The sequence below is a fragment of the Leguminivora glycinivorella genome, chromosome 12 (assembly GCF_023078275.1).
Source record: "Leguminivora glycinivorella isolate SPB_JAAS2020 chromosome 12, LegGlyc_1.1, whole genome shotgun sequence".
NCBI lineage: Eukaryota > Metazoa > Arthropoda > Insecta > Lepidoptera > Tortricidae > Leguminivora > Leguminivora glycinivorella.
Window position 1 is genome coordinate 8818172 of NC_062982.1, and position 13146 is coordinate 8831317.

General features: G+C 37.2%; 2 protein-coding genes across 7 annotated transcripts in view; one reads left to right on the forward strand and one right to left on the reverse strand.

Moving 5' to 3' along the window:
- The first annotated feature begins 203 nt into the window (after positions 1 to 203).
- Positions 204 to 6321, forward strand: LOC125232250 (fas-binding factor 1 homolog). The gene is made up of 11 exons (XM_048137897.1): positions 204 to 1356; positions 1542 to 1693; positions 2464 to 2642; positions 2953 to 3213; positions 4121 to 4314; positions 4440 to 4546; positions 4655 to 4780; positions 4851 to 4988; positions 5107 to 5216; positions 5314 to 5818; positions 6142 to 6321. Exons 1-11 carry the CDS (start codon positions 300 to 302, stop codon positions 6259 to 6261), a joined length of 2949 nt encoding a protein of 982 aa, XP_047993854.1. The 5' UTR covers positions 204 to 299; the 3' UTR covers positions 6262 to 6321.
- The window catches only part of LOC125232252 (rab11 family-interacting protein 4), a 162301-nt gene continuing 155469 nt past the window's right edge, over positions 6315 to 13146 (reverse strand). For 5 of the 6 annotated variants that reach the window (XM_048137903.1, XM_048137901.1, XM_048137900.1 and 2 more), the window contains 5 exons: positions 10979 to 11131; positions 9973 to 10255; positions 9297 to 9439; positions 8060 to 8107; positions 6315 to 7465 (listed from right to left, as the gene is read on the reverse strand). In XM_048137903.1, the coding sequence (XP_047993860.1) occupies positions 7325 to 7465; positions 8060 to 8107; positions 9297 to 9439; positions 9973 to 10255; positions 10979 to 11131 (768 nt within the window). In that variant the 3' untranslated portion in view covers positions 6315 to 7324. The remainder of the gene's footprint in view (positions 7466 to 8059; positions 8108 to 9296; positions 9440 to 9972; positions 10256 to 10978; positions 11132 to 13146) is intronic. The other variant, XM_048137902.1, reaches the window with a different exon arrangement.

The following is a 13146-nucleotide window of genomic DNA, read 5'->3' on the forward strand; positions in this document are numbered from 1 at the left end:
AACATTTAAAACTTTAATGTAAACCACGACAGTCCATTAAAATATTTGATAAGTTAGCAGATTATTGCACACTTTATTCAATTTCATTTATTACTTAATAAAATTATTTTATTCGACCATTTAATGAAAATAATTTCCAGTAGGCTGAATGTCACTCATGTGCCTTCGTTTCGTTCTGTTGCTCTGTCATTGTTTCTATGGCGGCTAATTTGTAAACAAAACAAGTGTGGTTTACGAATTTAGCGTTGTACTTAAGCTTAAGTTGAAAATGTTATGTTGTGCGTTTATGTAACCTTACAATGAGTTTTAGTTTAGATGATCCTTTAGCGGGAATTCTTAGTGATGGCAGTGATGATAGTTTCTTCGATGATGATATTCTGGGAAAGAAAAAACCTGTCAAGAAGAAAACGACACCCTTAGCAGAAAAGAAGAGCGCATTGTTTGATTTGGGTACTACCGATAAATCGAAGCCAATATCGGAAGACAAAAATGAATTTCCGCCTTCTGATTTTAAACCGGATAAACCTAAACCTCAGTCCCCTGCTACATTTAGGAGAACGGCATCCAAAGAATCAATTAAACTGCAGCCATCCGATTCTAAAAGCAAATTTGATTTTGAGAAACTAGCCCCTGGTAAATCGCCGGCAAAAACTAGACCCAGGACTAGCGGGGAGTCGATAGATATCCTGGGTGACCTTATCCCGGAAACGAAAAAAGAAGCAGGCAAATCTTTAGAGAGAGGAAAAAGTTCACAGTCTCTGTTAGACGATATCCTCGGAGGGTCTTCTACTAAAACTGGCTCTAGTCAGGCAGCACGACCAGCCACCGCTGCGAAAAGTCAAGATTTTGATTTTGATTCGTTTCTAGGAAAGAGTGAATCTAAGCAGACGGTATCATCTACGAAAACGACAATTCAAAAGCCTGCCGTAAAAGAAACTGCCGTTAAAAAAGAACCTCAGAAGAAATCAAAAGGCAACGAAGACTGGTTGGGTATTTTTCAGAAAGAGGAAGATGAAGCAGAAGATGAGACTGATATGCCATCTTGGCTGGCTGGTGGGGATACCAAGAAGAAGAAACCAGTGAAAAGCGAAGACAAACCAGCACCTAAAGCGAAACAAACTGTTGAAGAGAAACCCGAAACCGATCCGGTTATTGTTAAAGAATCTGAACACTACCCTCAATTTGATTCAAAATTGGAACAGTTGTCTAAGATGGCGGCGAGTAACAGCGTACTGCAGGGTAGCAATGAAGATATAACGGCTGAAGGAGCGGCGTTGTATATGCAGCAACAGGAGGCGCAACTAATGGTTGCTTTGCAGCTTAAAGCTCAAGAAGAAAAATTGGCTGCCATGCAAAGTAAGAAACTTATCCTTATTTTTTAATTCAACGGTACTTAATCGCGTGTACAAATAACTATCTAAGCTTTAATTATCTGTGCACGTTCATGACAATTTGACAAATATTGTACACGATTTGTCTGCTCTTATTGGACATAAAGATTTTACGACAACATCCTATTGTTTACCTAACCTATTGCACAGTGCGTCAGCAAGAAACGCAACGCATCCAACGCGAGGCGGCGCTCGCGCACCATGCACAATTTGACGCCATGTTAGCGCGGCAAGCGGAGCACCGAAGGCAAATGCAAGCTGTTATTGCCGCACATCAGGACCGCATTACGCAACGGATACAGGTTTGTAGTTCTTACTTAAGCCGTGTACTTATGCACTAAAGGCAGTCTCGGGTCGTGGAGGCATGCCTCAGGTTGCGTTCTTCTTTCAAATATTTTTCCCCTCACTAGCTCGGAAACACGTGGTTTGTCCTTTAATACCAGCGGGTAAAAACGCATTTTATTCACTAGTGGGTAAAGTAATTTGACCTTGAATAAAGTCAAATTAACTGCTTTAAAATTGATAAAAGTAGGTGAATCTAGTAATAAAGATGATTTACCACCTGTGGAACTACTGGAAGCAGTGATAAACGCATTTTTTGCGTTGTAGTTTCCTCGCTATAGTGAGGGGAAAAGATTTGTGTTACACTCGGGTGCAAGTGTATTTTACTTCTCGTGTGTTAAAAAACTCGCAAGTTCAAGATTCTATTCTCGAACCACTCGCTTCGCTCGTGGTTCAACTATAGAATCCTTTCACTTGCTCGTTTTTCAATTCCACACTCGGCGTTAAAATACAACTTTGCCCCCTTGTATAACAAATAACTATTTCCGTGCTTAACGGGCGTCCACATTTAAAGGGCCCATTTCTCACCATGCGTCTACGAGCGTCTAGTGACATCGAGTTCTTTATTCGAATACCTCGCACTTCCGATATCCGGGTCGAAGGACTATGTATTTAAGCAATTAATGTAGTCATACCAACGCCATATTGTCTTTTGCGATTGGTAAAATTTACATTTCGCTCTTTTTGGTACTGACAAATAAATTTTCCAGATAATTCATAATATTTTCAGGCTATGTTAGGACCAGCAGACACAAACCCTGAAGGCACAGAAATGCCTGAACACGTACAAGGTCCAACAGAGCGCCAAGAGAGTCCACATTCGAAAGAGAAGAAGCAGCTGCTGCAACTCGTGCAGTCGCTGCAGGAGAACCATGATAAGGAGATCGATCTTATGGAGACTTCTTACAGGTAACCTTATAATATAATAATGAATATTCCAAGTTACGCTAGGAACAGTAGGAACCAACTCTGAAGGTACAGATTTGCCTGGACACCACAAGGTCCGACAGTACGCCGGGGGAACCCGCAACATTAGAGCAACATTTAGATCAATTCTTGTGCAGTAGATATTTGGACTTTTCTTTCAGTCCTGTCAGTTTACTTTGTACTTGTACAAACACGCAAGGTTATTAATACTTATAGTCCGTCATGCCTTATACCATACTTACTTAATGTACTTATCCTCATTCCACTTAGTACCTACTACTTACTCTTTCAGACGCCAACTAGCTTTCTTAGAGATATCCCTTAGCCAGTCCGAAGAGCGAATGAAAGACGAGAGCGACAAGCTAATAAAATTTTATTCAGAGAAAATCAATTGGCTTGAAGAGCACCATACGCTTTACAAAAAACTTGTAGAGGAGAATTTGAATTCTCTGACAGATCGGTATAAGGCTGAAACTGAAATATTGAGACAACAACATGTGGACAATGTTCGTGTGTTACAGGAACATCATGCGTCTCTGATGGAGAATATCAAGTAAGTGGAGATTGTAGCCGGTATGTTTACCCAATGAGGAGGCAATCATTTTATCCCGCCAGGCGGCGCCTGTACAAGTGTCTAGGCATGTCACTGTCATTCATATGTGTGAGTGAGAAAGAAATATCTTCTTCTCACTCTCACGTATGAAATTATTTATCTGTGCAATGGACTAATAAGGTGGCGCCATCTGTCATAATCTTTGAGTCTGCCTCTTCATTATATCCGGTTCGAAGGACCATGTAATATTAATTTGCTGGGTTAATCTCATAATATAATTAGAGTGCCATAAATGGAATCCAACCATGATTACATTTTTACGTCTATATAAATAAGTAGAGGCAGATCAAGACCAAGGTAAGTTGGCAGCGATTTTGATGGCACACATTTTGCAAGTACTAAGTCCTCATAAAATTTCATAGAAGCTTTACGTTTATAACAACACTGGCTAAGAAACTGCCTTCGTGTTATCAAAGCGCTTAAGAAAAGTCAAGTTATATTGATTTAAACCAAAAAATCGGGCCCATGCGCGGATCCAGGGGGGGGGGGGGGGGGGTCATAACCCCCTTGTAGCCTACATACATATAGCCATAATGTCAGCAGCAAAAGTGCCGTAGCGGGCAAGGTGTTCACAATGATCCTAACACGCTCTTATTGTCTTAAAAATAAGATCGTGTCAAGTTCATTTTGAACACCTTGCCCTCTACGGCACTTCTGCTGCTGACTGTACAATGATACAAATAGACCACGTGACCCCCCTGGGCACGACGCTGGATCCGCGCTTGAATTCGGGCCAAATTTAAATTGTAACAAGTGTTTACGCGCTTAACTCCCGTTTAGTTCTAAAATTAAAAGTCAAGTTAATCTTAGCCTGACTTCAAAATTCTTCAATACTTACTATTTTCAGAAACGCCGTTAAACAAGAACAGTTGTTAATTCAGGATTCAGCTGGATTTTCGTCCAACTTGCAAGAGCTAGTAACAGACGTCAAGAAAAGCAAAACCCAATGCATTGCCCTTGTCGAAAAGATTCAAACTTTGGCAGAAAACTCTAAACATGACAATGAAAAGAGTTTACAGATCAGAGAAACGCAGATTAATGGTAATATTCTTTCTCGATTTCGGAAGAAGGAATGTTGTTGAAATGAGGCAGACGATATGTCTTATTGTTTATTGAATTTTAGTATGTCTTTATCGAATTGATCTACTTCATTGTTTTATTTTTAGAAATGATACAGCAGTTGAAAAAGGAAAGAGAAAACTTTGATGCTGAAAAGTCAGAGAGTAGAGATATGGTTAAAATGTTAGAAACAAGATTAAAGCAAATGACAACGGTAAGGAATACAACATTAATAAAACTAGGTAGTTAAATTAAATTAACGGTAGGTACTTAAATGAAGTTTCATAACAAAAACCTACTGGACATAAATTTGGGGTTACAGATGATAGAAGATGAAACAGCTTCATTAAAACAAAAGAAAATGGAGTTCGAATTTGAAAAGGCGACATTTAGCAAACAAACAGAATTTGCTAAGAATGTCCTTAAACGACAGGACGAAGAAATTAAGGTAAAATGTTAAAACAATAAACGGAGATTTCAGAGCAATTGAAAATGAAATGATCAATGAAAACTTGCAGATGCTGAAAGAAGATATCCAAAAGGAATACAGAGAGAAGATAGCTAAAATTGAAGAAGATAAACAAAAAGCTCTAAAAGATGTTGCTTTGGTTGCTAAAGAAAAGGCTTCAACGCAAAGTCTCAAACAAGAAATAGAAGTAAATGAGATTAAGTTTCAAAATAATTATTACCTAATTATGTCAATGAAAAATAACAGATATCTGTAAATATTTTGAATGTGAACTTTGTACACATGTCACTAACGTATTTTTTCAGAAATTAAAGACTGATCTTCAAGCTCAACTAGAAGAAGTTACTGAAGAAAGATCCAGGTTGAATATAGAAAAGCAGCAAATGCATATGGAGGAGCAAAGGATATTGGCAAAGTAAGTGCTTCATATCGCTTTGAATTAACGTGATTAATATGAAAGTTACTGGAATAATTGAAGAAGTTGATAAAATGTTACTTATTATTGGTTTCAGGAGTCGAGATTTGGATCTTCTAGCCAAGACAGCAATAGAAAAACAATCACAGGCTGATAAAAAATATTCCGAAGCGGAATTCATTCAAAGAAAATATGAAGAAAGGATACGTAGAATCCAAGAACATGTAGTTTCTTTAAATAACAGAGAGAAACAGATAGCAAAAGAAAAAGTAGCTCTTTCGAGAGAAAGATTAAACTTGCATAACGAAAGAAAGCAAATGGAGGGAAAACAGCAATGTTCTCTTTGTAAATCTGTACAAAGTGCCCCGCAGTATAATTTTGATTCTTCATATTTGCCAGAAACTAGAGATTTTGGGAATACGCAGATGACTTCGGCCATGGCAGCGATTGAACAAGAAATGGCGCATTTGATGGGACAGAGTTTTAGCCTCAGACATACTCCTGGTTTGAATATTAATCGAGAAGATCGGGAAAATGCAAACGAAGATAGAAATGCAGATGAAAATGTACAGGCAACTGAAGTAGAACCAGGGACATTCAAGGTACCTAAAGGTTTCTAATGTTTTGCAAAAATACCTATTACCTATCTATAAACTGGAAAGAAGTTTAAGGCTGGGTCAAATTCTTTCCTTTTTCTAGGCCTAATATTTATAAATATTAGGCAGGTAGCTAAAGTTCTAAGGCTTATTATAGTCTCGATTGCTTAGAATTATACCCAAATTACGTTTAATTCCGCTATCGCTAGGATCGCGATCTAGTGATTATATGATGTCTGTCAGATTACAAAATGAGCATTGGATGTCCTTTGTTTTGTAAATATTTAGTAGGTAGGTTATTTAATAAACGACTTAATTCTTATTTTCAGGACTACATGGACCCCAAATTTATGATGCTGCGTTTAGATGTCCAACAAGTAATAAGTAATTTAGATCAAAATAAGACTGATCAAGTTGGGCCCACAGAAAACGACCAACAAGAAGAATAAGTTGATGTAAGCAGAACTTTATTATTGTGAACTAATTGAAATAAAAGACTGAATTTTATACCTTTCATTTAATTTAAGTCGATGACTGTTACATGAACATCTGTTAGATTTACATTAACCATGTTATCAAAATGTACACAAATGCTTAATTTACTACTACCTACTTATTTTACATACAATTTAAATATATCATTGTAAAAATATAGGTACATTCTTTTAAGTAGGTATAAATATCATAGTTGTTAATATTATTTCAGGGAACGCGACTTTCTTCAAACATGTTTTGTAGAATGCGTTCTAACTATGTATATCACAGACAATTATACTAATAGACGTGCAAAGTATAATGCCACTTCATAAGGCTTAACTTGATTTACTATGGTATTACACAACTTTGGCTTTGATAGCCATATGCGCCGCGCGCCGTGTTAGCGCTTCTTGTTATTGAAATAATAGAGTTCATCAAAATATTTTTAAATTGCTCATCTATTAGTATACTTTTATAGTCTGTGTTTCTCTATAGCAATCTCTTAAAAATTATAGACGACTAAATGAGTCGTATCGCACCTCTTCTCATACACTCCAGTCTTTCATAAAATTGCTTTTAATCGTAACTACTTATATATGTATCTATAAAATCTTTTATGGACGGCCTGGCCTTGCTCAAATATCATTTACAATATTTAACACAGATCTGCATTATTAATTACAAACATATTTTGATGAGACAAAGGAACAATATCTATATTTTATATGCTTATATCTTTATATCTTAACGTAATTTCTATACAATATTTACAATTTTTACGCTATAAAATTTATACTTGCGTTCATGGCATGACCAAATAAGTTGGAAGAGCTCATTCAGGATTTAAAGTACTAGTCAAAAACAATAAGTACTATAATTAATAATTTCATTGAACTTTACAAAGAAATGGACAAAATAATTTTCGTTTATCACAGTAGTTCAATCAATATCAAATTTAAATAAGATTATTTTGTTAGTCGAAATTGTCTAAAAAATTCAAATTAACCAATTTATTATAATTTAGTACGGACTCTGTTATGACTTCATGTCTATTGGTTTCGCGTGCTTGACTTCGAGTAGTTGAGGGTAGTTTTCGACGATCGACAGCAGGATACCGTCAATGTAATTTCTTAGCTGACAGTTGACATCTTGCTGCTCCTTCAACGCTTTCTGTAACTGTAAAAAAAACTTTTTGATCTGATACTGGAATCCTTATACATCTTGGGGAAATTTTGAACATGTTTTCTCAGGAAATAGATCTGTTCAAATAAAATAAAGATTTCCTTTAAATGAGTCACCATGAGTTTCTTCCTTCCCGAGAAATGTTAATAAGAATTTAATTTTTTTGAAGTTAAAACCTAGTATTTAACCTAAATATTTTAACTCAAATATAGCAACATAAAACAAACTCACTAATACACAATTCGTGCTTTTTAATGAAAATATGGTGTTGATTAGTATATGGTTAGATGGAAACATAGTTTGAAAAAGGTACCAAATTCAACCCAGAACCATCAGTAGAAGTTAGATGAAGGTTAATGTTCAAGCATGCATGAAGCCATAGACTATAGAACTGAAATAGACGTACTTTATGGCGCCTAGAAACGCTACCGATAATCGCATGCGGTTTATTGCAGCGTTTGAAGAAGCCTTGAAAAATATATAGTGGAACGAGGAAAAGTTCTCAGCGATATATTAATTTCTGTGTACGAATAATACAGTTGTCTATGATGAAGCCTAGAAGACAACACAGTTAGTAAAAATGCGTACCTTTTCCAACTCTATGCTGTGATCAGTTTGTGTATCGCTACCATCGAGCTGCAAAAACGTATTATGTATAAATAAAAATAAATTGCATTGCAAATTAGGCACTTTTACTTATAAGACCAGCACGGGAAGCATGGTCGCGCGATAGACGATAAAATAGCAGGCCGTCCCTATCGCACTATTTATAATGTGCGATAGGGACGCCCTGATATTTTATCGTCTATCGCGCGACCATGCTTCCGTGCAGTTGTGTCTGTACGATCATATTATAGTAAAATGACCAAGAAGTGTCTTTTCCATTTATTTTAGTATTCCTGTACTCCATAAATTTTAATGTGAATTTCAGAAAAAGTAAAAAATAAACAAAATAATCAATCATATGATTAGTAATAATTAGCTTTTGGTCTTTTTGCATATCGATCTGGTCCTTTAGTAATTATAAGGCAAATTAAAAATGAGAAGCAAAATAGCAGATGCCGATGAATACACAAAACAAACAGCATGGTGGCACTTTGTTGAGGCTGGTAAGATAAAGCGAACATAAAAGAAACAATAATCGACTGTTGTTAAAGCCAAGGACAAACATGGACAAACTACTACTATTAAGTATTTTTTTGGATTAGCTCACTCGAGATAATCACGAAGATTATTTGCATATTATGACTGTAAGGGCCCATTTAGACGGTACGAGAACTCGCATACGAGTTTAATAACATTGCAGTATTTGATGGCTTTGCAAAATTGTATGTAACCTCAACAGCCCGCAATGTAACTAAAATCGCATGCGAGTTTGCACGTGGTCTAAATCAGGCCTTATTTGAAGTACAAAATGCTTTTTTTTTAGATTAAACGATGACATGATGAAAAGTTCGGTACCTTTCATGTCATTACACTACAACTACTTTTTATTATCATAATAGATGTTATCGTGGCACTGTACATGTAATGATTATTCATTGTTTCTAGAATGTGATGTGATGTATAATGAACTGTACGTAATAAACATCGTCGATAAATGCAATAATATAGCCCTACAGGACTCATCGCATCATACAGGCATGCAATGCTAGCAATGCGCCAGGTCTGGCCCCGTCTTCATATGCCCACATTAGCTGACCAAAAAATAGAAATTACCTAATGGCAATATTGTAGTGTAACCAGTGGTTTGACAGGGACGACAGTGTTGCCACTTTTAAATTTCTGTCAGACTGTTCTTGCATATAAAAAGGACTGTATTTACCTGGTCGTCGCTCATCTGCGAGAGCTCGTGGGCTAGCGAGTTGGCGACGAGGGGCCCACTCACGCCGTCCAGCAGGCTGCGGCCCTCCTCCACGCCGCGCGTCAGGATCTGTGCCTGCAGCTCCTCTTGCGCTTCTGATAAAGCTGGAAGTGAGAACATAATTTTATTGTAGTTTTCATAAAACTGGATGTCAATTCTGTTTTGACCATTTGATAGGATTTTATTTTATTTTGACATGACCTTGAAAAAACGCGCTACGCGACTTTAGAGTGAGTCGCTAACGATAATAACGATTACTGGTGCTAGCAGAATACAATTTGTGGAGTCGTCTCGTACCGGTGCATGTGAGATGGCTGATGAGGGACAGCACAACTCAAGCTCGTGTCGAAATAATACGAATTTAATATTAAATTTTATAAATAGAATTGGCCTCCTAGAGTGGATTGGATACGTTGCACGTTGACGTGTTTTTATCGCGCTTTGGTTTTAAAGTGCCGCTACTTCGTAAGCGCAATATGACTACATATTTCGCTGTACGTACATGTCGTTTTAAAAAAAATGGCTTTACTACCCCGTAAGCTGAAGAACGTTTGGTTCCCGGCTCGAAGTCGAGCACCGGTGGACTTGGTCGCAATTTCTTTCTGATCTTACGGTTTTATTTATACATGTAACTCACTTTTATTCTGCGTCCTTAGCAGCGTCAGTTCCTGCCTGAGCTCATCCAGTCTCGGGTCCGGCGGCGGCGGAGGCGTTTCCTTCATCTTCTGCAGCTCCAGTTTCGCCGACGCCAACAGATTGGTCGCGGCGGCGGCAGACTCTCGTTCCTTCCGTTCGTTCTCTCTGGCTACGTTCAGTTGGGCGACTAGTTCGCCAACTTGTTCTTGGGCTTCGCGGTGCGCCCGTTGCGCCGCGTCGGCGTTCGCGCGTAATGTTTCCGCTACGCCTCTGAGTCTTCCAACCTGTTGAGGATATTATTTTCGTGTTACTTATAGGGAATATAATATGTTAAACAACCCGCCATAATGACACTGTATTTTTCACCCTTCTAAATTGAGGTGCGTTATGGGTAAGTATTTCATAGGAAATATCATTATCACAGTAATGTAGTTTCATGGAAGCTAAAGGGAAGGGTAAATTTAGAGATTTTAGATGAATGGCGTGCTAGCTATAAAATTTGATGCAGTGCAACAACCATGAGGTTTGCCTTATATTAATAATTAATTATTTAACGGCTTTAAGTATATATATAATAGGTAAATTAGCCTGTTATTCATATTCAATTATCCATAAACTCGGTTAAACCATGACAATAACATGTAGGTACTGAAACCACAAAACGACGTCAAATGGAATATTGGGAGTTTTAGCAGGTTTTTACCTCAACATGTTTACTTGAGTTCTGACATTATAAATACTTAATACATTATTGGTACAAAGTTAGATGACTCGAGCTGATGTTAAAGAGCAGCTAGCTGCCGCTGCCGCTTCAAACAGCAAGTTCACCCTTGTCTCGCTCTACACTAAATATCTTTTGATGATGCTTGCCTCTTGCTTGAGATTGGAAGCTTCTGTCTCAGCCGCAGCTAGCCTGTCGCTGAACGCTGCGAGCTGTGCGTCTCTGTCTCACTACTCTAGCTCGACTCGTGGTATTGCTTAACATCGGTATCTACAATTAAACTTACCTCTTGTTTGAGATCGGAAGCTTCTGTCTCAGCTGCTGCTAGCCTGTCGCTGAACGCTGCGAGCTGTGCGTCTCTGTCTCGCTCGACGCGTGCTATCGCTTCTCGACATCGCTTCTGTTCCTCCGCTATACGCTCTTCGCATCGGCTTTCGATCTGGAAATAATAAAAAACAATTATGACATTGCTTTAGAATTACTGTAAACTATACACCGTGTTTCACTTAACACTAAAAACCTGAAAACCGTTTGTTCAGAATCGAGAGTAGAATCGATTGAGCTATATCTTGATGGGGGTAATATTTTTATTTAAATTAGTATTATTAGTTATTTTTTATATGCCTATTCTATTGTATTCGTAATACAACATTGTGTATATCGCATTGCTAGAGGTTGTTTACCTTTTTCAGTTGTTGGGGGTATTAATACTGGCTGGTTACTTGGACGATTATTTTTTCCGCTACGAGTTTGACTTTGTTTGTCAGTTTAATCTTAATGTTTATCATAGGTCATAACAAATTGAACTCGTACCTAATTATAACCTTGTCATTTTGAATATTGGGTTTAAATTTGCTTACTGCGATTACCTGTCCAATTTGAAGTTTACTGTGACAAAGCTTTAAAGTGTTTTACAGTGACATCTAAGCTATCTATTGGCTACGTGCACGACAATTACGCCCACTACCATGTGAAGTTGAAGTGGAAAATGTCAAAAAATGACATGTAAACAAACATTATATTTTAACGATTTTTCGTTAATTTTAAATAAATCGAATAACAAGAGCTACTATTTCAAGTGTAATTTAGGTAGATATATTATAAAGACATGGATATAATACCAAAAATCAGTTTCCAAAGCATTACTCACGGTATAAACTTCCAACCCCAGACTACAGAAAGAGTCAATAAATTGGTGCTGGCATATAAGGAATCTTGAAGAACATAGGAGTAATGGTACAAGTTCTTCGAGCTAGTGATATGGTATTCGCTAAACCTCCGTCCTGTTAATGCCATATAAAACAAATCTAAACGTAAGTACCTAGTCATGTCCGCGGCCGCAGAAATATCCGACACGGGCCTATTCCCAAGCTAGGCCTGAATCTTTAAGCATAATCTATTACGGTAGGAAAAATACTAACAGCGTATTGAACAATATTAGGTAAACAAAGCTTAAATATAATTTATTATAATGTTTTGTTTTGACATGTCACTTACGTTTTCTTTTCACCGTAGCTATCCATTAAGTTCTTTGATCCAATTTCCAGTGTGCTCTAAGAAACGCATAGAACGTGCAACGACTATTTATGCCATTATTTTTACAATTAACAACGAAACAACATTGATGCCCCATATCAAACATTACACATTGTATTACCTATATTTTATGAGTTTTGATAGATGACAACCACAATCAGTGTCGATTTTGACCACCGCAAGCACTGCGATCGCTTTGCTTACCCCCTCCATGCACTTCGCACGAAGCCAATTGGTAAACCTTATGTCGTTGCAGTAACGTACACAAATAAATAGTTTTTATGGTGTATGATGGTAGTTAGCAATTATTTTAAGCTAAAAGTCAAGTAGAGCTGTACAGAAAATTAAAAATTCAATTAAAAAAAAAGTAACCATCAGATTAAAAGATGAATACTTACTCTAGATGAGTTTAAAAAAATAAAAATCAGTTGGGGTGTCTGAGGTTTTGAGTGATATCGGAAACACGTTGTAGATGGTCATAGTCGTCTTAAAATGATATAGGAACTCGGGTATATCTTTTTGTAAAGCTAATATATCGAGAATAATAAATGAAGGAGTAGTCTGACAGGTACTTTCCGGTAAAGTTCTTCTACGTTGTACGGTATTTCGGGCTCTTAATATTGTTGGTATTGCTATTTATACCATTAACTTCCTACGACAATGCGTAAACGTAGTAGCAGGGTATCTACCCTTACTCTTACAGTAGAATCACAGTGCTTGGCGTCGGTGCTTTACGTAAATAATTTAGCTTTTAGTAGGTTATCTATGACACTAATGTATCATGAAATTAGCCTTAGGTATTTCGCCGTAAATGCACACCGTTTGACAAATAGCTTGCCGCTTCACATTACTGGCAGGAAATTTAGCTGCATTAGGACTTGTAATTGAACTTAATGTGTCTAGAATCAAGTATGTACC

Coding starts and splice junctions, on each gene's coding strand:
- LOC125232250 (XM_048137897.1), top strand. CDS start 300: ATGAGTTTTAGTTTAGATGATCCTTTAGCGGGAATTCTTAGTGATGGC. Junction 4,315..4,439: donor CAGAGAAACGCAGATTAATG/GTAATATTCTTT, acceptor TTTTATTTTTAG/AAATGATACAGCAGTTGAAA. Junction 4,989..5,106: donor GTCTCAAACAAGAAATAGAA/GTAAATGAGATT, acceptor GTATTTTTTCAG/AAATTAAAGACTGATCTTCA.